The sequence below is a fragment of the Gymnodraco acuticeps genome, unplaced genomic scaffold, assembly GCF_902827175.1.
Source record: "Gymnodraco acuticeps unplaced genomic scaffold, fGymAcu1.1, whole genome shotgun sequence".
NCBI lineage: Eukaryota > Metazoa > Chordata > Actinopteri > Perciformes > Bathydraconidae > Gymnodraco > Gymnodraco acuticeps.
This window is the reverse complement of record NW_022990158.1, coordinates 1,162,900-1,190,324: the sequence shown is the minus strand read 5'-3', so window position 1 is coordinate 1,190,324 and position 27,425 is coordinate 1,162,900. Positions and strand designations below refer to the sequence as shown.

The window sequence follows — 27,425 nt, the reverse complement described above, 5'->3', positions numbered from 1 at the left end:
AACCTTGACAGCATAAAAACATAACAACAGACAAAGAAACCACGTCCAACCTTAAAATACATATCTATAATCAAAGCAATTAGTCAACAATTCATGTCTAGATGTTGATATTATATGGCTTAGTTGAATACTCAATTCTGATTGGTCAATTCGGACATTTCATTAGTTGTTAATTCTTGCTTACGGACTGCCCCTAAGGAGAACAGACCGTTGCTGAGAAGGATTTAGGGATTGATCATGATATTTATTTTAAACTAATGAATTGCCTTGTGGAAAAATTGTTATCAGACGATTAAATGGCCTTTATGAGTAGTTTTTGGGAGCATTCAGTTTATTTAGTATGTCCCTTCTCTACCTCCTAATTGGCTCAGTGAGTTGTGGATCATTTTTTATTACACGGCTTTGTTGAATATTCGATTCTGATTGGTTAATGTGGACATTCATCAGGCTGCTGTTTTTTAAATGCAGACAATTGCTAAGGGCACTGATCAAGGGATTACTGTATGTCCAGTCCGCATAAAGAAGTCATATCAGAAAAACACCATGGAATACTTTTTGGATTTGTGTAGAGCATGAAGCTTTGGATTCATGATGGCTAAACTGTCCCCAGTAGGATAAGAAAAACAGCACGCCAGAAGGAAAGAGGTTAAAAGACAGAGCGCTGGACGTCAGAAACATCAACAGAAGAAGACAGACAGGAAGTAAACAATAAAGGGAACACGGTATGGGCTCAGGTATTGTTTAAAGACTGGTTAATGGAGAACAAACTAGTCACAAATTCCAGTCATATAGGAGAGAGGATTCACCTTGGCATAAAATAGAGATCATTTCATTATTGAATTCCACAGTAACATTTATATATGAGATTACACCCATTTTATATACATGCCTCAGGAAGGTTAAGGCAGCAGCTGAGGTTGCTCTGATGTTTTTTTATATTCTATATGAACCTGTCTTCATTTTCATGTCAGTGTCAGGTGGAAAGGTGACTTGTATCTCAGGGTGCTGACGTCGGCGTATGTAAAAGGCAACATACGAAGGTTCCGTGTGTTCTCACTCCCAACTCATTAAAAACGGCAGCTTGGTTAGTGGCCCTGTACGCCAACATACAGTATAACGCTTCATATGCTCTCTACTTTAAGCTTTTCATGCGTAGGCTCACTCCAGTGAGCGTGAAGATTTTGATGGAGAAAAGTCTTGTGACAAAGTATAAAGAGCGTCATAGTCAGGATGTTGGGAGATAGATGGACGGGTTAAACAAGCAAGGGACTTTCGTCAAAGATAATGCTGTTCATGCCATGTGAAAACAAATAGTTGGGTGGGTAGAAGGGGGTATCATGCACCCCCCTGAAATATACTTCTAATCAGCTTTTCTAGATTGGAAAAATTGTGTAGAAAACGATTAGCTATGTTAAAAAGTTGGCAAATTGTCCCACGTATATTTGTTTCCCAAATTAGTGTTTATTTACCCTAAAAATCGAGTTTCACTCTTTTTACACCTTTCACTATATCTCAGCCATTATTGCAGATAACTGAACAAATAAGGTATCCAGATCCATGTTTTGAGGATCAAGGAACACAATAAAACTATTCTTAAAGTGATCACATGTGTCTGTGGCATGCTATGATGCTAATTAGTGCCGCCATTACAAGAAAATAGCATTTCAGTCTTGTACCAAGAAGGGTGTATTTTGCACCGACACAGGAATATACTTATAATCAGTGTTTCCTAAGTGGAAAAAGTATGTAGAAAATGATGAGCTATGTTAAAATGTTGTCTGGATGTCCCACATGTATTTTTTATGCAAATTAGTGTCACAATTACCAAAAACGGAATTTTCACACTTTTCACTCTATCTCAGCCAATATTGCAGATAAATGAACAAATAATGTGTCTAGACCCATGTTTTGATGGTCAAAGATCACAATAAAACTATTCCCAAAGTGATCACATGTATCTGTGGCATGCTAGTATACAGCGCTGGCAGTAGTGAAAATTCCCGCCTTTTTTACTGCCAAAAACAAACAAGTAGCTGACTTGGCTGCACACACACACACACACACACACACACACACACACACACACACACACACACACACACACCACACACACACACACACACACACACACACACACACACACACACACACACACACACACACACACACACACACACACACACACACACACACACACACACACACACACACACACACACACACACACACACACACACACACACATTCATCCTTCAAACAAACAAGGTAAGTAGCTAACTCAACTAGACTCATGTGTTTTGTATGTTTTATGTAGGTTTCTAGCTTAATTGTTGTTAACACATCATGTTGCAGCCCAAAGTAGGCTACACACTAGAACATGTGTTAGTGTTATTCTGCCCTGCAGAGGCCAACTGCAGTAAAATATGGTAAACTATTAGCTAGCTAACGTTAGCTAACTAGCTAACAGTGAAGTGAATGAGGGATAGCTAATGGTGTAGCTTGTTGAATAAAGCTATCAGCTAGGTAGTGCTAGGTAGCTAGCTGTACAGCTAGCTAGGCTTAATGAACTCCTAAGCTAGCTAATGTTAATTAAAAAAGGCAGTAATTCTAATGCGAAACCGTGGGGCAGTATTCTTAACCCGTTAAGCCCGATTCCCCCCGGTACCACAGCGTCCCAGGGCTTGTTAAAATGTAACAACCTATTAACGTTGCATACCCACTTAACAGGAAGAAAATAAGCTAACAGATGATAATAACCATTTTTACCTAAACTAAACATAATTCCAACACCAAGCGTCTAAATCAGCACTCACAACGCCACATTAGCACATGACTGGCGATTTTTCTACTTCATGCTATCTGCACAAATGACATATCATATGAAAGCTGAGATTCATCAGATTCCATTGGTATAAGTCTCATCACTGTACGACAAAACTCACTGAACTAGCAGCCAGGAAAGAGGGTTTCCATCATTATGGTTTTTTTAGGCGGGGGGTTTAACCTGAGCTTACTCTGACACAGCAATATCTATATTGATTCTGACACTTCTATCTACTCATTGCTTTGATAAAAAATATTATTCATATTCATAAAGTACTTGGTGGGAAAGTGCCTTTTAACTTGAATGGTGATTTATATTTCATTTATCTGACAGTGACGTAGTAAGCCAGCATGCCCAAAAGAAAACGAAGTGTAGATCGTCCAGCCCACAAATGCTCGCCAAGTGTCTGCATCCTTCATGTGCCATCCATGTCTGATCATGGTCCGTTTACACCCCTCACTAAAATTAAAGGAACAGCTATAGAAAAACTACAACAGCTGCATGAGATCCGGGACCAACGTCTCCATCAACCACATAAATCCCCATATTGTATGCAATCAGTGTGTGACCAGATCCCTACAACTCTCCCTGATGACCTGGAAAGTGTTGGGTATCACCGCAACTGTTATCAGCGCTTTACTTGCAACCTTCATCTTCTGGAAGATAATCCAGAACCATCAACCTCACAGTGGAATCACTCCCCACGTAAATTGTCCTTAGGGGGTTCTGCGGGACCCATCTTCCCACCAGAATGCATTTTTTGCGACAAAGTTGAGATCAAAGATGGTCATCGTAAAACTGAGAGACCTGAATACTTCCCATCTTATAAGAACAAAGAAAATGCATGGAAGCAAATCGAATCACGGGCTGAGAAAATGGGTCTAGTTCGACTTCAAAGACAAGTGAAGGGCAAAGACCTCTTTGCTTGTGAGGCTAAACACCATCAGTCGTGCTTTAAATCTTTCCGCACAGCATTTTTCCAACTACGAGCGCAGCAGTATTCTTAAAACAGGAGCTAAGGATACTAACCAAGCTTTCGTGTCAGCCTCCCACGAAAAGGCATTTGTTTCAGTACTGGAACACATTGGAACTCATGTAGTCCATGTATGTGGAAGAGCTGAAATTGAATGGGTACGAGAACACAAATTATCGCTCAGAGAAACTCCTGAAACAGCTACAGAAAGATCCAATCAAGGAGCATATCCAGTTTACGAGAGTTGACCACGACAATGCTGATGCCATTTCATTCTGGCTGGTGTACAGCTTGAAAATCACGGTATCGAATACCGTTGCACGAGCTTACACTCTCGGAACCACAGACAAGTACAAAAACGTTGCTCTCCTACTTCGCCAGAATATTCTGCAGGCTTTCAGAGAGTCCAAAGACCTAAAGTGGCCGCCAACAGCTGACGACATGGAGCTCACTCCTGAAAATCTCCTACCCACAGACCTCGTCCGGTTTCTCAGCATGGTTATGGCTGGCAAGGAAGACATGGAGACGAATGAAAAGATGAAGTGCCTGGTATTCTCCATTGGGCAAGACCTGTGCCGTGCAGTGTCAGAGGGAGAATGGAAGTTACCAAAACACATTCTACTCTGTGTGACTGTCAGGCACTTGTTCAGAAGCAAGCAGCTCACCACAATATTACACAGGCTTGGCCACTCTGAGAGCTATGGATTTGGTTTAGAGTTGGAAACTGCCCTGGCAAAGGTCCTGGACAAAGTCTCATCCTATCGGACACCCGCAATTGTGATAGGAGAGGGAAACCTGGTATTCCACTGTGAGTGGGACAATTTCAATAAAACCACGACCAGTGTGCACGGCAGCAACATTGTCAACAGTGCTGGGGGAATCATGGTCCAGGAGGTCAAGCCTGGGTTTGAGAGCAACAAGGTCCGAATGCTACCCGTCATCGACAAGTCGCAACAGCGTAGCCTGAAAGTCAACACACCAGAAACACTCCCACCCTTGCACTTCACTCGCGCCGACCCAAAGTTTAATGATGGCTCATCATTCACACCGCCTGCAGAGAATAACACAGTCTATGCAACTGAGATGCAAATGTACTACATCTGGCTCTTTATAAGGTACATCGGAAGTAATGGACAGCAGCCTGTGCCTGGACTTGGGGGCTTCACCTCTGCAACTGGTACCCCTCCACTCAGAAAATCAACAGTGGACTACTTCACGCCCATCCATCAACCAATCACTGACAATGCAGTTGTTCGTGAGCTACTGAAGCGTTCTGAGCTAGCCACTGATGAGGTGGGTCAGAGGTGGGTCCTGAATACATTTGATCTTGGTGTCTGTATGAAAGCCCTACCCATCATCTGGCGTTGGCCAGATACATTTGTCCGTCATGTGGTTATGATTGGACCCTTTCACACATCCATGAACTATATTGGGATGCTCACACGCCGCAAAATGTGTGGTTCTGGATATGCAGAGATTCTGTTTGAGGCACAACTAGTGACAAGTGGATCCCTCAAAGGTGTTTTAAGTGGAAAGGCATACGCAAAGTCCCTCTTTTGCCTCAAAACTGTGTGCGAGTCAATGGAGAGGCTGTTGATGGAGCGGTTCATTGAGGAGGAAAGCATCCTTATCACTGACCCTGCTGCACTTCTCAACATGACCCAGTCTTGCAATCGAGAGCACCTCGATGAAGCCCTCAAAGACCGCTCAACTCTAACCCTCATCGAGAAGTATCACGCCTATGAGGAGAAGGTGCTCAAGGGTCACCTGGGAAAGACAGCTGCCTAATGGATGTCATTTATTAACCACTGTCATCTTGTCTTCATGCTACTCCACTCCGTTAAGACCAACAACATCCAGTTGTTTCACAAATGCAATGGAGAGATGGCAAATATCTTCTTTGCATTTGATGGACACAACTACTCAAGGTTTGTGCTATTTACATGACAATTTACCAAATTGGCATTATGAGACAAGCTTTGAAAATAAATGTTTCTATGTGTAATCTGTGCATTTCCTTATCTGCAGATATCTGACTTGGCTGGAGGTCTATCTGACAAACCTGAAGAACACACACCCAGGGGCCAAAGACCTGCTTTCTAAGGGTGCAATTGCGGTGGCCCGCTCAATGATACCAGGGGCACTTAGTGCAGTCGACAAGACCATGGAGGAAACGTTCATGCGCTTTGCCAAATCATCAGGTACATTTCGATTTTTACCCAGACATTGTGTACGTACATGAACAGATATAGAGACATTGTATCAAGATTATTATATTATATAATACAATTGTATACTGCTCTCACAAAACCACATTTTATTTGATGATTTCTGAATTGAAATGCATGTAGCTTATTGTGTGGGAGCAGTAGATCACATATTTGTTTCATACTTTTAAGGTGGCTTCACTGGACTATACAGCCAGTTTGGGGCATACCAGAGGTGGTGTCGAACAACCTCCACACGGGCACAGTTTTATGAAAAGACCCTTGAGATGGTGGACCTCATCAAAGACGCAGACTGCCAAAGGGCGGGGAAACATCGGGAGCTGGAGAAGGCATAGGTCAAAAAGGGTGAGGAGGCCATTCAGCAAACCATCGAGACAATTAGGAACATTACGAACCCCTTCACCATCTCAGACAAGGACAGGCTCTACTCCCTGGCTTCTGGTGCTCCTGTCCTGATGGAGGTCGAGATGGACGTGCTACAAGCAGAAACTGTGGGCAAGGCTGCTAAAGCTGAGTTCATCAAACGGCTACAGAGCAGAGAGCCAGGTAGTTTCTTTGACCCAATCAAAAAGAAGAAGCTCAAGACCATGGAAGCTTGTAACAAAAAGGTCACCCTCACATCCTCACAGGGAAAGGTAATGAGATGTTCCAATACCTGAGGTCTACTATATTATTGAAATTAAGTATTTGAATAACCTTTATTTTTTATTGTTGTGACCCCATATTTTGTTAATGATACACTATCAATATCATTCCAGGTCATCCAGTATCAGGAGCAAAGCAATCTTGCTTTCCTGCTCCTTGTCAAGTCACAACGTGCAGAGGAGCCATTGGACTTGGAGGAACTCATGAAATATCCCCTAATGCCTGTGCCCCCTAGCCTTGGGACACCAGATGGGTTTTTCTCCAAGACTAATAAAGCGGCTTTTCTGCACTACATTCTGGAGGACACCACCCCAAAGGATCTGCCATACCCTAAGGATGCCCTGTTCATCCAGGATGGCATGGCTCTGCTCCATGTCCTCACCAACCTTCCCTCAACCTGTGGGGAGATATGCCTACAAGTGCTTGATCAGATGGTGGCCAAAAAGCACTTTTTGTTCTCGACTGACAGTTACCATCCAGGATCTATCAAAGCACAGGAGAGGTTGAGACGTGGCAGTTCAGAGAAGATCATTTTGGCTGGACCAGCAATCAGGAAGCCATATGACTTCAAGATGTTTCTCACAAATGATGACAACAAAAAGCAACTCTGCCAGCTCCTGCTGCGAGTATGGAGTGATCAACAGGCAGCTTCAAGGCTGGAGAGAACAGAAATGGCAGTGCTGGTCGTGGAAGGGAGAGCCCATCAACTTCTCTCCTCAAATGGCAAGGTAAATTGAAAGCCCATATTAAAAGTGATTGATGGTTTAATTATACTCTAAGTGATTATCTGTGATTTGTGTCTAGTCTCTGTCATTGTTGATCAAAGTGCAATGTCCCATTGTGTATCAGGTTGAGGTACGTGAGCTCCCCACAATCTACAGCAACCAGGAAGAGACTGATACAAGGGTGGTACTCTACCTTCATCACGCTGCTGCCCTTGGGTACAAGAATGCTGTAGTCAGAACACCTGACACAGATATCTTTGTGATTCTTCTTTACCACGCTCATGCCATCAAGCTGACTATATACCTGGATACGGGGTCAGGGAAACATAGACAACTTCTCAACCTCTCTGAGCTCGCAGAATCCCTGGGAGAAGACTACTGTGCCACACTTCTTGGATTCCATGTGTTCAGCGGAGAAGACTGCACCAGTGCCTTCAAAGGGAAGGGGAAGGTGGGGCCCTTGAAAAAGCTGGAGAAGAACCAGAAGTTTCACAGGGCGTTCAGTCAACTCGGTGACAACTGGAATGTCAAGCCTGAGGTGCTGAAGCAGTTGGAGCAATTCACCTGTCTGATATATGGAGAGAGTCGTGAGTCTTCAGTGGACGTAGTCCGTGCCAAGTTGCTGCGCAAAATGGTGGGGCAGGACGATAAACTCACTGCCAAGTCTAAGGTTGACCTGGCTCGCCTTCCTCCATGCTATGATGCTCTGAAGCCGCACGTCCAACGTGTGAACCATCGCGTCGCCCTGTACAAGCGAGCTGATGAATCAATTTTAGAAAAACTAAACCCCTATGATGAGGAGCAGGGATGGATGAGGACTGATGGAGTGTTGAGACCGGTGTGGTCCTGTGGTCCTGTCCTGCCAACCTCCCTGGTTGATCTCCTGGACACGACAGAGCGTGAACAGGAAGACGAAGAGGAAGAGGAAGAGGAATTTGACTCTGATGATAGCATTGAAAACGATGATTGAGTATTAATCAGATAGTGGAGAGCCAAACCTTGACTGCTTATCTGGAATGGGAAAGAGTAGTCACATCAATACTTATATTATGATGTTTGACCCTTGCTGTAGGCTAGTACAAAACAAATACATATTGGTTAAATACACAACATCTGTCTAGACACCTTATTTGTTCACTTACTGTACTGCAATATTGGCGTCTCTTAATTTGCATAGCATGCCACAGATACATGTGATCACTTTGGGAATAGTTTTATTGTGATCTTTGACTATCAAAACATGGGTCTAGACACATTATTTGTTAATTTATCTGCAATATTGGCTGAGATAGAGTGAAAAGTGTGAAAATTCCGTTTTTGGTAATTGTGACACTAATTTGCATAAAAAATACATGTGGGACATCCAGACAACATTTTAACATAGCTCATCATTTTCTACATACTTTTTTCACTTAGGAAACACTGATTATAAGAATATTCCTGTGTCGATGCAAAATACACCCTTCTTGGTACAAGACTGAAATGCTATTTTCTTGTAATGGCGGCACTAATTAGCATAATAGCATGCCACAGACACATGTGATCACTTTAAGAATAGTTTTATTGTGTTCCTTGACCCTCAAAACATGGATCTGGATACCTTATTTGTTCAGTTATCTGCAATAATGGCTGAGATATAGTGAAAGGTGTAAAAAGAGTGAAACTCGATTTTTAGGGTAAATAAACACTAATTTGGGAAAAAAATATACGTGGGACAATTTGCCAACTTTTTAACATAGCTAATCGTTTTCTACACAATGTTTCCAATCTAGAAAAGCTGATTAGAAGTATATTTCAGGGGGGTGCATGATACCCCCTTCTACCCACCCAACTATTTGTTTTCACATGGCATGAACAGCATTATCTTTGACGAAAGTCCCTTGCTTGTTTAACCCGTCCATCTATCTCCCACTAGACTAAAAAGTTAACATGAATTTTAGCCAAAAAACAATATATAATAATCATAATTTACGTAGCGTAAATAACCTGTACATAACTTAACTTATCAGAAATTGGTTAAAGGAAAAGCTTTTATCTTTCCCACCCCAGGGCAATTCACGTTGTTACAGCAAAGGGGAACAGCGCAGAACAAATGGGAATTACATGATGGTATAACAAGTATGCAAAATGTATGGTTATTGAAGTAGATAGTTGTAATATCGTGAAAAACAGTACTAAACTGAATGAAATTGTGAATTGCACTAGAGCAGTAGTATTGCACAACAGTTTTTGTATTCTTACAGGCTGTGACATAAACTTCATAATTGCTTAAACCCAAATGATGATTTTTGGCTAAGTCTAACCAAGAGTTGTGTTTAAATGTACAACCTTTACCACATGTTAAAGACTATCTGACCACCCTGCCCGTACAACATGTGTGACAAAGGTATCGCCAAGGGGCTTTAACCAAGTGTCAGTTTACGAGTTGGGAGTAAAAACGTGTTTCATTGTCACAGCGACAACAATTTACATTGCTTGAGGGCAATAAATACATTAAAAGGTTAATTCTCCAAATGGCTTTCTGTGCATGGTGACACATTCTATATACAGTACAACCTTCTAGTACTATTATATGATCCATATATATGTGTGTGTGTGTGTGTATGTGTATGTGTGTGTGTGTGTGTGTGTGTGTGTGTGTGTGTGTGTGTGTGTGTGTGTGTGTGTGTGTGTGTGTGTGTGAGTGTTAATAAGAGACCCTGAGACAATGACGAACACCAAGCCCTAATTAGGTTGTCATGCTGAGAGAGCGAGGGAAAAAGGAGAAAGAGGGAGATAGCTTATTAGGGAGGAAAGGTGTCAAACTCTGGCAGGAAAAGGAGGTGGGTGGAGAGCAACGGAGGGGGAAGATGAGGGGATGAGGGAGAGCGCGATGAGGGGAGGTAAAGTGAATCTGGTGCAGATAAAAACAGGAGACGGGGAGAGGGAGCAGAATGGAGGAAGATGGAACAGGAACTAGAAGAAGAGATGGAGGAGGAAGAGGTGTTGGAGATGGAGGCAGCTGGAGAGATTAAAGGACGTTGAAGGTGGTGAAGGTGTGCAGAGGAGGGAGGCAAACAGGATCAAGTAGAGAGGGGAGGTGAAGATTTGTGACACAAAGGAGAGATGTTTTTCCGAAAAGTGAATGATGGAAAATGACCTCCAATGTTGATCAATTAAAGAATTCTGTTTACTAAATGTTGAGTCTTGCTTTCAGTATTGTTTCGACTGGTAAACCCATTAGTTCTGAAAACTCACCAAAATAATTGTTGATGAGATTTTTGAAAATAAATTAGAATATCTAGACGTAAAATATTGACCTTTAAAACACCTTTTTTTTTAAAAAGGGCCACTTCAACTTAGCCATGTAATAAGAAATCATAATGACCAATTGAAACAATTAGGAGGTACAGTAGGGCCATACCAACTCAAATGAATGCTTACAAAAATGTTTGATAATGACCATTTAATCATTCCAAAAAATATCCGGATGAGGAGTGTTACCTTTACGCATATTAAATTACATTAAAACAACAACAACCATGCCTCATCATTTCTACAAAATAAGCCAGGACATGATCTTGTCCCTATGGATATTGGCTGACAGGAGGCCACATATTTACTTTACACAGATTTACAAGAGGGCATATTTTAAGTTAGTTCATTATGCACCATCCGCTTGCAGGTAAACAACACTGTAAGCTTTGTTCTGGGCTACAAAGCCAACCGGTGCACAACTTGATACCCCACCACCCCCACCACCACCAACCTAGTATCAAACAAATGTACACACACACAAACACACACACACACACCACAAGGATAACAAACAAACACACACACATCACAAGGACTCGGGACAAATTCTGCTGTAGTGCCAACAGCCATATTGTAAATATTCAATTGACTGAACTGGCAGCATTCCATTAAACTAGCAAGGGAAATATGCAAGTGCACACACACACACACACACACACACACACACACACACACACACACACACACACACACACACACACACACACACACACACACACACACACACACACACACACACACACACACACACACACACAATACCTCTAGTGAAAGTTTTAAATATTGTAAACAAATGTAATAATGATAATACAGTTTTGACTTTTTATTATTTATACTAAGAATCCAAATGTACAGTATATATAGTAAACATCTTTAAATGATTTAGATACCAAAGATTTTGAACCACCAAAGCTGGCAATAAACTTGATTCTGATGATAAAATATTGACGTTTTTTAAACACTATTCAGTTGTGATTTGTAATATTGATAACCTTGGCAAGGCTGACTTTCAAAAATAGTGCTGGAATGGGACCGGAGAGCTTGCTGACATTTGAGGATTATGAAGTTGTTAGTCTGTTTCATAATTGCAATTGTTTGTCAGTATATATGAAAAGACTAGGTTAGCTAGCCATCTAACCGAAGATCTGAAATAATATTGGAAGATATCATGTGATCACATTGTTAACATAAGCCACTAAAACTTCAATTTTAGATACGTTTCCAGTGTATAATCCCCCAACGCCAACAAGCTCTCCGGTCCCAGCTAGGTGCATCACTTTTGTGTGTGCCCTTTTCAGTTGATGTACAGAGTTTTTGAAACTGCATCACGTTTCTCCTAATATAAATGTTTAGGGCAGTTGTAACGTTGTCCAAATGTCTGAAATTGTGAGGTTACCTTAGTACACAGGTGTAGAATCCATTGTCTTCCATTTCAGCAGATCTGAACCAGATCGAGTCGTCTTCTTTACTCAGTCTATGACCAGAGAAGATGATAGGCTCCTAAAGGACCCAGTACAAAGTCAGTGTTAGAGCAATAATTATCAATCAATCAATCAATGTTTATTTATATAGCCCAATATCACAAATGTTACATTTGTCTCAGTGGCTGTCATTTAAATATAAGAGTCATTTAAATAAGGAGACATACATTCCCTCTTCCCTTAAGGCAGTGGTTCTCAAATGGGGGTACCCCTAGGAGTACGTTGGAGTACTGCAGGGGGTACGTGAGATTGATTTTATGTTAATGAAATGTAAGTAATGCATTTAAACAAACTACTAATAGTTGATTAACTACTTTATTCAAAAGTTTAAAGTAATTCTGGATAATAAAATGGGAAAAATAAACGGGGTGCTCTCTTTTCCTCTCCCTCTCCTGACAGCCCGTCAGTCTCATGCAGCTCGCTGAACCTGTAATAAGTGAGTGACCCGACAGTAAAGAAAAAAATAATTTGAACTCTCGCGTTTGACGCGGCACCATTCAATCGCGTGATTCGCGCCGCGTCCACCGCTTCATGCTCGCCGTCGGAGCGAATTTGCGTCTGTCCGCGTCTCTGCATCGACTTTACATGTAATCGCGCCGCCCCCAAACATCGCATCGCGTTCGGTGTGAACGCAGCATTAGTGTGTCCTGGTCTAACTCTTAGTGTATTTTGCTCCGACGGTTCGTCACAGCGGCGGAGCTGTGATCCGGAAGAGCTGCGTGTTCTCCATCAGCAGCAGCTGATCTGATCTCTCTCTCACGTCCGGTTATACTTCACTCGCGTTTATGTCCAAATCTATCCGATCTAGCTAGTTCTAGTTAATGATATGACTGCCTGCTTATCAAAGGACCAAAAGCAGGGGTTTTCAAAGTGTGGGAAGGTGAGCCTCCCCTCAGAGAACATAAGAACAGCCGTGCCCCCCCTCCCAATTATTATTGCTATTAGTATTGTTGTTGTTGCTATAATGCAGGGGTATTTAATTGCATTTCAAAGAGGTCCAGTGAGAGAAAATGTCATTAAATGCTCTGTTTTCGCTGTCACCTTTCTCTTTGTTGAGCACGCCATTTTGAAATTACTCCGACTGTTTCTCTCCTCTTGTCTCGTCTCTGTGTGTGTTTGAATCTATTGTGCTGACTCACTGACTGCACCGATTTGATTGGCTTAGTAACGTCACCTCCTTAAAACATTAAACAATAACTTTTTTAAACCTTTTCAACATTGTGGATGAATCCTTATATGCTCCCGGCAACACACTGAACGGCAACTTTGCCTCCTTATTACACTCACCCCTACTTTAGTGGGAACAATGAGTCTGCGTCTTTGATGCCCGCAGGCGGATGATGCGGGAATGCAATGTAGACAGGAATAAACACAGATCATCCTCTGGCTGCAGCCTTGACCGGTACTTGCTTTTGATCAAAGTGAAAACCCGCACTCACACAGGTAGGTGGAGGGGCGGACTGGGACTAAAAATCAGCCCTGGAATCTCCCCCAGCCCAGCCCACACAAATTGGTAGAGCACGCTAGTGAACTGTCAACGGGGGGAGGGAGCCTCACTGCGTGGAAACGGCCCGCTGAACGGACCTCTGTTGCCTGTCAGCGCAACTTAAATCATGATGCCATTTAAAAACATAAAAAATAAAGGGCGGTGCCGGCCGTCAGCGAACCGAGCCGGCCGTCAACGGCCCGCTGACGACCGGCCATTCTGGGATTCTCCAGAACACACAGATGGCCAGTCCACCCTGGGTGGAGGTGAAGGGAATGAGCACTTTTACAGCCTTTTTGGCAAGGTCTCCACAGACAGCCAAATGTGTGCAAGTGACACTTTACTCTTGCTATTTTTTTCTCACGCTGCGCCTCCCCTGAAGCTCTCTGGCGCCCCCTCAGGGAGGCGCGGCTCACACTTTGAAAACCGCTGACCTAAACAATAAGCTTTGCTTGGCAACGGCTTGTGGCTGCAAAGTATAGCGCAGCATTATGCATATGTTTATATGAGGGGTCAAAATCCCATGCTCATAAAATGCTCATATGTTTTTTTCTCTTCATTCCCCACGCCCCAAAATAAACTAATAAATATACAAATGTTAGGAAAAGTAAGAAAGTTTGAGCAGTGTGGGTTTTATATGAACAGAGTTACACATATTTCAAAACGTGAAGTGTAATAACTGCAGTTTGCCTTCCTGTCGGAATAACAAAGATCCTCAGTGAAGCACAAGCCCATGTTTCACTACATTGTAAGTAAAACTTATTAAAAAGATCAGTTCAATGCAGCTAATGTCGTCTTAGTGTTATTGCATGATGTTAAAATTGGTTTGACATAAATTTAGTGATGGATTGTAAACATTTGAAATGTAGCATTTAAGTGTTTCTCAGTTACTGTTGTTATTTTAATAAATCAGACGCCGATGGTGCAGCGCTGTACCGTACCTCTTTATATAGGCATTTTTTCCCAAAATTGTTTTTGCGCTGATCAGGGGGTACTTGGCTGAATTTTTTTTTCAAAGGGGGTACATTATTGAAAAAGTTGCTAGTGGACTAGACGGCATAATAGTGCACCGCATTTGCGCTTCAGATGAGGAGTTGAGGCCCCCTCATAACTGCATGAACCCGTATGGCACAATACAACTCAGACTGCCTTATCTGTACGTCAATCAAGTGGCAAATGCCAAAGTAAGGATGGATGATGATGATTTTTTATTTTTTTTTCAATGCCATGCGATCTACCCACACTACCTTTGCGATCGACCGGTCGATCGCAATCAACGTATTGGGCACCCCTGTATTAAAGCATGTAGGGCCCTAACCCTGTGTGATTTATCAGTCCCTCTTGTTTCTGTCTATTTTGTATTACTCAAACACAAGCAAGCTCACACAAAGAGAGATTGTTGGCGTGGTTAGACGTATTTCACACTCTGATCTTTACAATGTAGACAATATTCCAATTGTGTATAGTTTTTGCACATGGTATGCTAGTGTCTGGAGGTACTTCCCATGTCTCTTAAATTGCATCCATGTTTCACCCACCAGCAAAAGGGGGGGGGGGGAATAGTGAAATAGGTTTTAAGAGCAATGAAACGTAATTTCCTCTGAATGGTCACATTATCAATGGTCAGGCTTTGAAAGGTATAGAGACTTCTGAAAAATGTTGTGTGTGAACATGTGCACTATGCTAATATTAATAAGGTTAAACTGTCAGCGCAGCGGGGTTCTCTTTTTAGCTTGTTTCCTTTTCAAAGAGGACATATTTTCAGGTTCAGATTTGCATTGTCTCTCCTGTGACATGTCTCCATGCTTTAATGTTCAAAAAGCTCTTCATTTTTCTCATACTGCCTGCGCTGCAGCACCTCTTTTCACCCGTCTTTTGACGTACAATGTGTTGAGGCACTAGCCAATAGAAGCGTGAGTGTTAGATAGTGATGTCACTATGTTATGGTAATAAACAAAGGAGTCCAATGGAGGTGTTTCAGGCAGGGGGGAGGAGTGTGTGGGAGAGAAACTTCCTCGTGAGGGAACACAGTGACCTCTATATAACACACTAAAGGAAAGGGACAACCCTTAAAAAGCATAATAGGGTCCCTCTTAATATCTGGGCTAATTATAGCAGTATCCCAGTTTCTCACAGAGTAGTCCACCATTTTAACAGTTAACATATAATAACATACAATACATAAATAATCGTACAAACATGTTCATTGGAAACTCCAAAAATGAGTAATTCAGGTTATATTTGGACTTAAATGTAGGAGACTTTTTGTGTCAGTAAAATTCATGTTTTTTGTTATTTCTGCCTGACAGTTTATTTCGATGACTGCAAACATCTCCAGGAAGATGGCCTACAATTCCACATCTCAGCTATATAACCAAAATGATTTATGTTTCTATTGATTTGTTTTTATTCTCTGTTTTCAGCAGTACAACTGAAATATATGATACTGATTTGATCTTCATGAAACTTGGTGAAAGAATGCGGCATGGGCAAAGGAATATGTAGTAACATTTAGGAGTCGGGAACGGATGGTTCCCTTATTCAAATGCCCCTGTTCTTTCCAAATGCGCTTCTAGTTCCACGTGCTCTTACCTCTGCATCTCCTTTGTTCTTGTACCAGATGAGGCGCAGTTTGGCGTTGGTGGCCATGGTGTAGTTGGTTCGGATGTAGCTGTAGAACAAGGCACATTTCAACCGAAGAGGTTCCCCGGCCAGAACATGGTACTGCTTCAGATCCACCGACCAGTCTATGCATCCATCCACTGTGAGGAAAGAAAAGAACAGACAAATATATATTAAGAATGTGGGGATGAATATACCGTATATATTCCATTATTGAGTGAGATGACTCAGAGTACAACTCCACTTTAAACCTCAGTGGGAGAAATATCGTGGAAACACAGAACTGGGTTAAAAACAGTTCTATAGGACTAAAGAAATTAAACCTAATATAGAAAACATGCTTTGTGAGAGAAAAAGTGATAAAGAGAAAATGAAAAACATGGGAGAAAGACTTTGAGTGACAGGAAGATTATTTAATCTTGTTTCTTTGGCACTATTGATTTTACCTTCAACGCAATAAAAACATTTCATATCAATTTGAAAAAGTGCATGTGTGTGTTGAAGGGGGCTACAGCGAAAGAGATTAAAAGAAAAGCGTAGAGAAAATGTTATATTTTATATATATGTTGTAAACAGGGTGGATTGTTACGGTGGCCAACAGGTCAATCGCGCTACAACGCCCCAAAACACTCAGATCTGCTGATATGGAAGACAATGGATTCTACACCTGTGTATTAAGTTCACCCTCAATATTACACACATTTTCACCAACAAATTGAGTCAACAGGTGCAAACACGCTACAAGGGCCCAAAACATTTCCATTAGGAGACGCGCTGCACTTTTAAAGACGATGCAAATAAAAAAACACAAACGTGCCAATACAAATGCAAATGAAGAACATTTCTCACCAACTTGACAACACAAGCAAGCGTTTAGAAAACATTCCTCAACTTGACGAAACATGCGCAGCGTTTACTGAAAGCACTAAATAAACGTAACTCTGCAAACACAAAATGCTCCAAGAAGCTCAAAACACAACAGAAACGGGGACACTATAAAGGGATGCACACCACTGGGACCGGAGAGCTTGTTGACGTTTGGGAATGATGAAGTTGGCCAACAATCACTGTCACTAGAAAGTAACCTAAAATATATGTTTTATTGGTTTATTTGAACAATGTGATTCCATAATCTTTCAGACATTGCTGCAGATCTGCTGTAAGGTAGCTAGCTCTGCCAACTGTGACAGCTAGCCAACTCTATAATCTCCGAAATGTCAAGAAGTCCTCCGTTCCCAGCTGTGTGCATCACCTTTTAGTGTCCGACTTTCCTTTGTATTCATTTCATTTTACAACCAAATGTAATGTGCTCTTCCGTTTTTGTATTCTTTCCCCGATATATTGCATTGAACTAAAATAAAGAGTGGGGGGAAAAAGCGTGACAGTAGAGATTCAGAGGAATAAAAAAAGAAGAGGATGTGGAGACCAAATGAAGAGAGACAGAAGAAGAAGCAGAGAGGAAGTGCTGTGATGTCGGGGTGAGAACAGACAGAAAACAAGTTGTAGACGGAAGACAAGCAGGAGCTCGTGAGACGTAGAGGTCAGGACGAAATATGACAAGGAGCTTTCCCAAATGGACTTCCCTCCTCCCCCTGACCACCCTCTTCCTTTTTTTATTTTTTTATTTCTTAGTCCTTTGGACCTCTGATTTATTTTTTCCTCACTCATGGTCTGAGGCTCAGATAGATGTGCTGTGTTCTGTGGAAGCCTTCGGGCACTTGCCACAAGGCCTTCCCTCTGAATTATAGCCTCTACCCAGAAGCAATAAAGCTTCTGGATCTGTCATGGGCCAACAAATATGGCCTCGAGCTCACATCCTTATTGTGTTCCTCTTGGTTGTTTATTATGCAATACTGGCAATAAGCAGCCTATAAGTTAAGGGTGCAAATACAAACAAGTTTTTTCTTGAAAATGAATAGTAATTGGTGTGACGGAATCATACATCATCAAAATTATTTAATTATTAACCTATTTACACAGATATTGCCAACCCTGTCACAATCCTAACTGTTCAAATATAGACACTTGGTCAGAGACACCTGTATGAGAGGCTCCAGGCTTTCAATAACCGTAATGTCTGTCAGACATCAAAGCAACTGCCGTAACTTCCGTAAACAGCATTAAGTCCGATTAGGTGAGGAGGCAAGAGTGCATGGATAGATGGGTCAGACAAACACATACGTTCTTCCCAGGATGCACAGCGTTTGTCCTTGAGGAAACTAGAAAACAACTTATTTTACCTTAATTGTGCATCTTAGAATACCTCACTGACGCCAGTTAAGTGCCAAAATTACTTTTTTGACTAATTTGATCCCAAGGGTTAGGGTTAGGGTTAAACCATCCCAAGTTTTGTTGTATAACTAACCCTAAAAACGAAGTAAGTCGAGGGTTGACTTGATGCATGCTACAAGACGAAACCATCATTTTCCTTTTATTTACGGAACTTTATTTTGAAAAGACATCATGCATGCAAGGAAGGGAAATTAATAAGCTCTGACCCATCCAAAACTTTCTTCACTTCCTTTGAATAATCGCATTGGACAAGAAAAAGGCTTTCAAAATCAATTCATCATTTACTTTAAATGTCATTAGAGACCAATTTACCAATTTAAGCAGTCTAGATTATTTCACCGTCCAGAAAGTGCCCCACCCACTTCCTGCATACAAATACATACGTTATACAGTATATGGTTGATTTTTATTTCAATATTAATATATACAACCTTATGAAGAGTAGGCGCCTTTGCCAAAGTGTGCAATCAGTCAGACGTCCGATGTTGGATGTGGATTGTTACCGTGGCTACCACAGCAAGTCAATGTACACTTTTAGCACCCAGTAAAATGTGTCAAGTGTAATTTGTGTAAAGTTAAGTCACATATCCAGATTTAAAGACTTCATTTGCATGAGTCTGTGGTGCTGACTTACGACCATGCACTTAATTGGTTACATTTATAGATTTAGCAATATGCATTAAGTCATACAGAGGCAGGAGAGATTTACTGTGGTATCAATACACACACACACACACACACACATACGCACACATTACATTTATTGCACACTCGCTTTCACTGTAAAACTATTTAGTACTTATCCACATCTCTCCCTCCATTGCTCTCTCTCAAACACATATACACACACACACACACACATACTTAACAGCAGTAATGTAATCATTGACAAGGTTGCCAGATATTCAGAAGATTACACTGCATGCGTGGGAATGTGTGTGTGAGTGTGTGTTTTGAAAAATAGGTAATGAATACACCAGCGACCAGCCTGACTTTTTAAATTAATGAGCTGACACAAATTGAAGGTGTGAGTGGAGTCCATTCAACACCTAACACTGAGGATAAAACACACACACACACACACACACACACGCACACAAACAAACAAACAGAGCCACCTAGGGCATCACATTAATGGAAAATCACATTAGTTTGGTCTACTGGACTATATGCCTTTTGTTTTAGACAGTGTTTAACACAGGTTGTACACACACACACACACACACACACACACACACACACACACACACACACACACACACACACACACACACACACACACACATACCATGTATACATCACTTCAGGGGACATTACATTGACTTACATGCATTTCCTGGAGACTTATTCTAACCTTAACCATAACCAACACATGCCTAACCCTTACCCTTACCCTAATCCTAATCCTAAACCTAACCAAGTCTTCACCCTAAAATTAATGATTCCCCTCATGGGGACCTCCATTATGTCCCCATAAGGGAGGTGAGTCCCCACACGTGACTATGTAAACAGATTTAGGTCCCCACAAGTATAGTAATGCTAGGCCACACACACCCACACACACACACACACACACACACACACACACACACACACGAATGACTGGGCCATATGTAGCTGCAGGTCATAACCAAAGCAAACTCCCACCCAATAATTCATTCATAGCTGCCTCTGCTCGCGCTTGTGTATTCATCTGGGTGTTTGTGTGAGTACGTGTGTGTACATAAGCGGTATGTGTGTGTATGGGAGCATGCAGCTGCATGTGTCTTAGACATAAATTGTGTGGGTGAGCTGTAAGCATGGCCAGATACATCATCCCCGTCAGCTCTATTTGCATATTATGGATGCACCCAGACGGCAGAATGGAAATAACCCCGGATAAATGGCAAAGTTTCACAGTTTCGGAAAGTTTTTTTGGGGCAAAACACATTCACACAGTCACAAACCCAGATATGGGGTTATACTACTTTTTTTCATCATCAACGTTTCTAGAAATGCATCAAATAAAAAAAGTTTTTACCTTTTCTGTAATTCTGATCTGTGAGACTTACATTTAACATTGTGTGTGTGTGTGTGTGTGTGTGTGTGTGTGTGTGTGTGTGTGTGTGTGTGTGTGTGTGTGTGTGTGTGTGTGTGTGTGTATATGCTTATGTTTATAAGTTGTATAGTGTTTGTTATGTCTTATCATAGAGCTGACCCCTATTTGTCAAATAGTAGATGAATTGGCTGTTTTGGTCTCAGTTAACTAAGACTAATTAAGTCGATTAGTACATTTTTAAAGGGGCCCTATTATGCTAATGGTCAGGTTCATATTGATAGTATTTCATGTCTCTACTGTGACATGTCTCCTTGCTTTAATGTTCAAAAAGCTCTTTATTTTTCTCATGCTGCCTGTGCTGCAGCACCTCTTTTCACCCTCTGTCTGAAACCAGAGCCCAGTCTGCTCTGATTGGTTAGCTGGCCGGCTCTGTTGTGATTGGTCAACCGCTTAGAAATGTCCCGTCCCTTAGCCTATGACGTACAATGGTATGGAGCGCTAGCCAATAGAAGCACAAGTGTTACATAGTGATGTCATTGTGTTATAGAAGGTATACAAAGGAATCCAATGGAGGCATTTCAGTTGGGAGGGGGAAGTGTGTAGGAGAGAAACTCCCTCTGGGATGTTAGCCTTTGCAGACCATTTATACAGCCAGAAAAACCTATATAACACGCTACAGGAAAGAGAACATAATATGTCTTCTTTAACTGTCAAAGCATTTAAATGTTGTGTTTCTTTGCTAAACTTTGAAATAAGTAAGCTGATGAGGTGGTAAAGCAGGTCCATGGTGCTGATTTCATACCACTTAAACCAGGGGTTCACAGGGGTCCACTTTTTAAACATAAAAGTAACATACAAATACACTATTATGAAGTGTTGCACCTTTATACATTTATATTTTCAACTCATTTTATTATTGTGTTCTTTATTATAAGGAAAACATATTAATAAATGTCTGATGATAAAACTACAATATTGGAATTCTTTTTTCTTCAGCTTGTACTTAATTTTCTTTTAAATTCATTTTGAGTGAATAGTGTGTTGGGATTCATGTATGTCTTTTTTGTATTAATTGAAAAAAATCTAAAAATGTCAATTTAAAATGAAAATAATAATAAACATAATGTCAAAAACAATACACTACAAGTGAACCCATTGTTGAACTCTGATATAGTGTGGTGGTGCCCTTCTGATAGTGCTGAGCTTCATTTCATCTCACAATGTTTATTAAAGCCTAATACAAGTTATATTACTCCCTCTATAAATATTGAATATGTAATTCCTCATTTAAAGCAGTACAATTACAATGTGTTTCAAAATTATAGTACTTTAAAGACTACACAATAATAAGCATTTATGTTTTATTATATTTAATAGCTGTGAGTTATGTCAAGGTGCAGAATATTTAGTGCAGGCATGTCACTCAAACATAAAGCCCTCAGAGCCTCCCGCCTGTCTGCACGCCTCCCACAATCCCCTGCAATACCACTACAGCTATAATAATAGCTTGACCTTGACCGGACACACACACACACACACACACCCACACACACACGATGCCAACACTCACTAACAGGTAAAAGCATGCACTCACACACTCATAGCTAAAGAGAAAAAAAGAGAGGGAGTCACAATCACAGAAACGCGGCGCACAGACCAAAATGACTGAGCGCAAGCACACACACTCATACACACAAGTCTATCACCACCACTGCAGGGCAATTTACACCCAAGTGGGAAGCTAAAGAATACAGGGAAATAAAAGGAGAGGAAAACAGAAGAGGGGGATATAGAAGGATAACGAGATAACAATGAGGGTGAGCGGAGGTGGAGGGGGGAAAGTACCCCCACCCTTTTTGCCCAGTGTTTTGTAGTGATGTTCAATTTCAACTTGATGGGCAATCCTTTTCTCTGAAAACATTTAGCCAGAATAGGCTTTAGCCCGGCCGGATAGAGATGTATACATTGGTTGAGAGGACAAACTGTAAAGTGTGTGTGTGTGTGTGGCCTAGCATTACTATACTTGTGGGGACCTAAATCTGTTTACACAGTCACGTGTGGGGACTCGCCGCCCTTATGGGGACAAATTGGAGGTCCCCATGAGGGGAATCATTAATTTTAGGGTGAAGACTTGGTTAGGTTTAGGATTAGGGTTAGGGTAAGGGTAAGGGTTAGGGTTAGGCATGTGTTGGTTATGGTTAAGGTTAGAATAAGTCTCCAGGAAATGCATGTAAGTCAATGTAATGTCCCCTGAAGTGATGTATACATGGTATATGTGTGTGTGTGTGTGTGTGTGTGTGTGTGTGTGTGTGTGTGTGTGTGTGAGAGAAAGAGAGCAAGATGAAGAGTTTGTTAGCTATTTTTGAAACTGACTCATCAAAATTAGTTGCATAAACAAGTGATGTCAGAAACACACACAGAAACACAAGCGCAACACACACACACACACACACACACATACACACACAGCAAAGCAATCGATTTTGTGAGCTGTATGAACATGGTAATGCTTGCGGGTTATGGCCTTCATTCAGTGCCATGGAGTTACCACAGCATCTATCAGCATACCATGCGCGCCGTGCCACACACACACACAGTATCAGCACACACATGTTCACACAGGCGTCAGCGCTGAATAAATGGAGTTGACCACAATCTGCCCTCTGTGTAATGCTACCAAACAATCTGAAACGTATTCACACACAACTTATTTATCGTGGAACAAAATAAAGTAATAAGTGGCATTTATTAAAAACAAAACTGCTGCTGTAGACACACTGGCAGTCAGACAATGTATTCATGCTGGAAGGAACAACTCTCAATAAAAAAGATATCAAACGGTTTGGATGAAGTCCATACAAAATTATCATTTCAGGATCCATTAATGACTTGACTTTGATATTCCTAATTATCCAGACATTATTATCCAGAAAAGTGAAACTCAGAGGCTGTTAAATAACACTGAACATACAGAGTAGGAAATGTAACTACAAATACTATTTTGGAGAGTACGAGCAACTGTATATATTATAATACCTTATAATATATACATATATAATATATATATCATTTTAGAACAGTTACCGTTTTAAACACAGGGATGACATTTGAAATTGAAACCTAATAATGTGGTATTGTTTAAAAAAAGATAATTGTTTTGGTTTGTTTTTTGGTGTTTTCCCTTTCCTGTAGTGTGTGATATAGGTTTGTGTGCATGTAAACGGTCTGCTAGTAAGTGAGCTGCTAGGTACATAAGTTAACTCACGCTTTTTTTTTTAGGTTTGGTTTGATATCTGTTTTACGTAACTCTACTGACTTGATTTCCGTGAAACTTCTTAAAAAAGGTTTTTCAATGAGCTTAAGCAGAACACAAAACCAGAGTTCTACATTCTCTAAATGCCTTTTAAATTATGATTATTTAAAGGCTAAAAATAAATTCTAACACAAATACTTTAGGAAAACTACAGTAGGTTCCTTCTTTCTAAAAGTTGAATAATGGGTTTACTCAGCACATGTATTAGTGTGTCCTGTTGTAGTGACTATAACTAGGACACACTAACAGTTAACTGTTAACTTGAATAATTGGACTGGCAATATCTGTTTTTGTGGCAGAGCTGTTTTGGACCTCTCCATCCCCAAATGGTCAGAGTGCCCTAGAACATGGCAGACTATCTGATAGAGAAGAAAGAAAGTGATTTGATTGGTCAGGCTGGAAGCCAGACTCCTCACAGTGACACCACTATTTCCATTTGTGTTAAGAGTTCTGGCATGTTTTTCTCAAAAAGGTGTGGAAAAGAGGAAATGGAGAGGACGGTGAGGGAGTAGTTTTGACTCAAAGTACCTAATGAGAAGTAATGACTTCCATTTCCCTGGGAAGCAGAACTCATTGGCCTTTACATTAACCGTAATAACTTCTGAAGAGGTGAGAAGAATATATAGATGGATGAATGGACGGATGGAGGGAGGGACAGAAGGAAAATGGAGTGGAGAAACACGTGGATGAGCAAAAGAGTCATATTAGGAGAGATAATAAGAAAGTAGGTAATGTGTTCCCTTATCGAGTTACTTCTCATTGAATAATGATAGAGGAAACAAAGATTAAAAGGAGAAAGATTAGAAGAGCGAGGTAGGAAAAAGTTGTTTGTAGCATTGCAAACATAGATAAATCAATGTCAAATTAAATGTGGTACCTTGGTATAATTACACAAATAAATGAGATCAGGGAGCAGATGATTGATGATCCATTTCTGAAAATGAAGACCATGTTTTGCATTCAGCAAATGCCTTTCTTCTTTTTCTTTTCATTCAGATAAAAGTCTTCGAAGGATGCCTTCTTTGGCGTCCCTTTTCGTCCAACACCTGCTACTAACATAGAAACTGTCATTTTTTTTAGCTTAACCTGATCAGAAAAAAATCTAGATTTTGTGTTTGAGAATCTACATGTGTGTCATAAAGCAATGCAGAAGGGCAGCACGCTCCTGGCAACTGGTTAATGCTCCAATAAGTCAAACTATAAGACTCCTTATAACCCTCTAGTGCCAGTGTTGCACAGAAAAGGCTGATTCTAGTGGCCCAGTAATTAAAATGGCAATGAAGGTCGTAACATCTCCATAAACCAATTCTGTATAAGAGAAAGTAGTATTGAATAATTGTCTTTGGTCAACAGTCCATGTGAAGGGCAAGAGGTGTTAAGCATGTGCAAAAATACAGAACCTGTCTGCTGTTGTCTGATGATGATACGTTAGCCTTCTATTAGCTCAAATGCGCTAACTTGCTACGTGTGAAAAACGGTATATGTAAACTAGTATGACGTAACAAAGATGGATGTCAGGGTGTATTGGATATTGATGGGTCAAAGCAACACGGGACTTTCACCCAGGAAACTGCTTCCTGTTGTCACATGTGAAAATTAAAGTCAACGTTGACTTATTGACCTATGTGTGGTAACAAACTGAATTTATGCCAAATACCTAAAATATGCAACTTCAATTTAATTACAAACATATCAAATGTATCACAAACAGCGAACCTTTCCTAAACTTAAGTATTATTTTCTGTTTGAATTATTTATCCAACTACCTTGGTTATTGAAAAATAACATTAAAATGGGTGCACAGTGTGTTAATCAAGTGCCAGCTGTTCCTGACCAAGAGTCTGTAAATGACGAGATGGATGTTTTTAACAGATAGAACTGGAAGTATGAGAAAGGGGAGGAACATTAATAAAAAGGCCAAAACTGGAGTAAGAGAGAATCACAAGTATGTAAACAAGTACACCTATTCATAATGCATAAAGCACTGCTGCCAAAGGATTTGCCAAGCAAGCAAAAGAAAGAGAAATGGGAGAGGACAACCCAGGAATGTCAAAGGAGTGGAAATATACTGAACCAATTAAAAGAACAATTGTTCCATCTGTCTTTGTTGTATCAGTAGTACTGCAAAAGCCTGCTTTGCTTTTGTTGATTGTTTAACTTGAATGTAATCTCAGCTTGCTGGAGAGATGTATATGCAGAAGAGTGATGATACACTTTATGTGTATTCAGATAATGACTGTTTCTTATTTTTTGCTGAACTTCGGATCATTTCACACTTTCTACTGTGTCTCAGGGTTAATGAAATGTTCCCTGTGTTTTTATCGCGATTATGATATTCTGCAGGATGAAGACAGTAGGTGTGTGTGCTTGGATTAGGGCTGTACCCGAATATCCGAATATCCGCTCGTTGGAGTACTATTCGGGTTTCAATTTCGTTATTCGGATATTCGGTTTCTTCGTTTTTTTTAAATGAATTGAATTTATTGAAAACTCCAATATCAACGTAAGAGCTGTGCCTCTTCGGGGGGTGCTAACACTTAACCATAAACGTTATTGTTTACTTTCTCCGTCTTTATATGTAGATATGACTTTTCTCCGTTAATCTCCGTCACGTTGTTTCCATAGCAACAACAACTTCCTGTCAACAGCGCTAACACTCCTTCAAAATACAAAAAAAAATGTGTCCATACAAAATAGGAAGCCAAGCCAAATTACACTTAAGACATATACAACTGCAACGAAAGTAACAAACACAATGCTATATCCTTTTCAATTTCAAAGAACACAAATTGGGTTATTTACATTAACAAATAACTATAACACAACAATACTGTAGAATAACAAAATTAATACCGTGAATAAACAGAAAAACACGTGTTGAAGCGGTTTGCTACTGATTACTGATTACTACACCCCCCCCCCCCCCCCCGCGCGCGGGCCAAGTATTCGAATATTCGCTGCTGATTACTACCGAATATCCGGAGCACGATAAATGGTATTCGGGACAGCCCTAGCTTGGATACCTCAAAAAAAGAACAAAAGGACTGTGTTGGTTGTTTATTTGTGTTTAGGTATTCTGGAGAGCGACGTCTCTGAAGTGGCGGGGTGGTGGGACGAGGGAGGTAGTATCTCAAGGGGCCGCAATGACTTGTGTATGAGGGTGAAGGTCACGTGACATACAGAGAAAGGTAAAGGCTCTTTTTTCTGTGAGTTTGTTTGTCTCTGTGTGACTTTGGTGAATTCAAACCAACCTTTTAAAGCCAATGGAGTCTGGTGTCTTTAATAATGGCTATCTGATAGAAAGGAAGTGAAAATATTCTAAATATTACGTACACTTGTACTGTTTTGTTGAGGTGGCTACATGTTGTGTTGCTGCTGCCCAGGTCCGCAGCAATTCATTGCTAAGCTTTCTGCTGGTACTTATTTTCTAAAACTGTGGGCGTGCTGACAATGGTCGACTGTAGGTAAGACACTGATTATGAGAACCTCGTACAATATTTT

At 40.8% G+C, this 27,425-nt stretch overlaps 1 protein-coding gene across 7 annotated transcripts in view; it reads right to left on the bottom strand.

Annotated features, from left to right (window-relative positions):
• The window catches only part of il1rapl2 (interleukin 1 receptor accessory protein-like 2), a 608,994-nt gene that overhangs the window by 237,238 nt on the left and 344,331 nt on the right, over positions 1–27,425 (bottom strand). For all 7 annotated transcript variants that reach the window (XM_034217408.1, XM_034217411.1, XM_034217412.1 and 4 more), the window contains exons 3-4: positions 16,252–16,421; positions 12,089–12,192 (exon numbers count right to left, since the gene is read on the bottom strand). In XM_034217408.1, the coding sequence (XP_034073299.1) occupies positions 12,089–12,192; positions 16,252–16,421 (274 nt within the window). The remainder of the gene's footprint in view (positions 1–12,088; positions 12,193–16,251; positions 16,422–27,425) is intronic.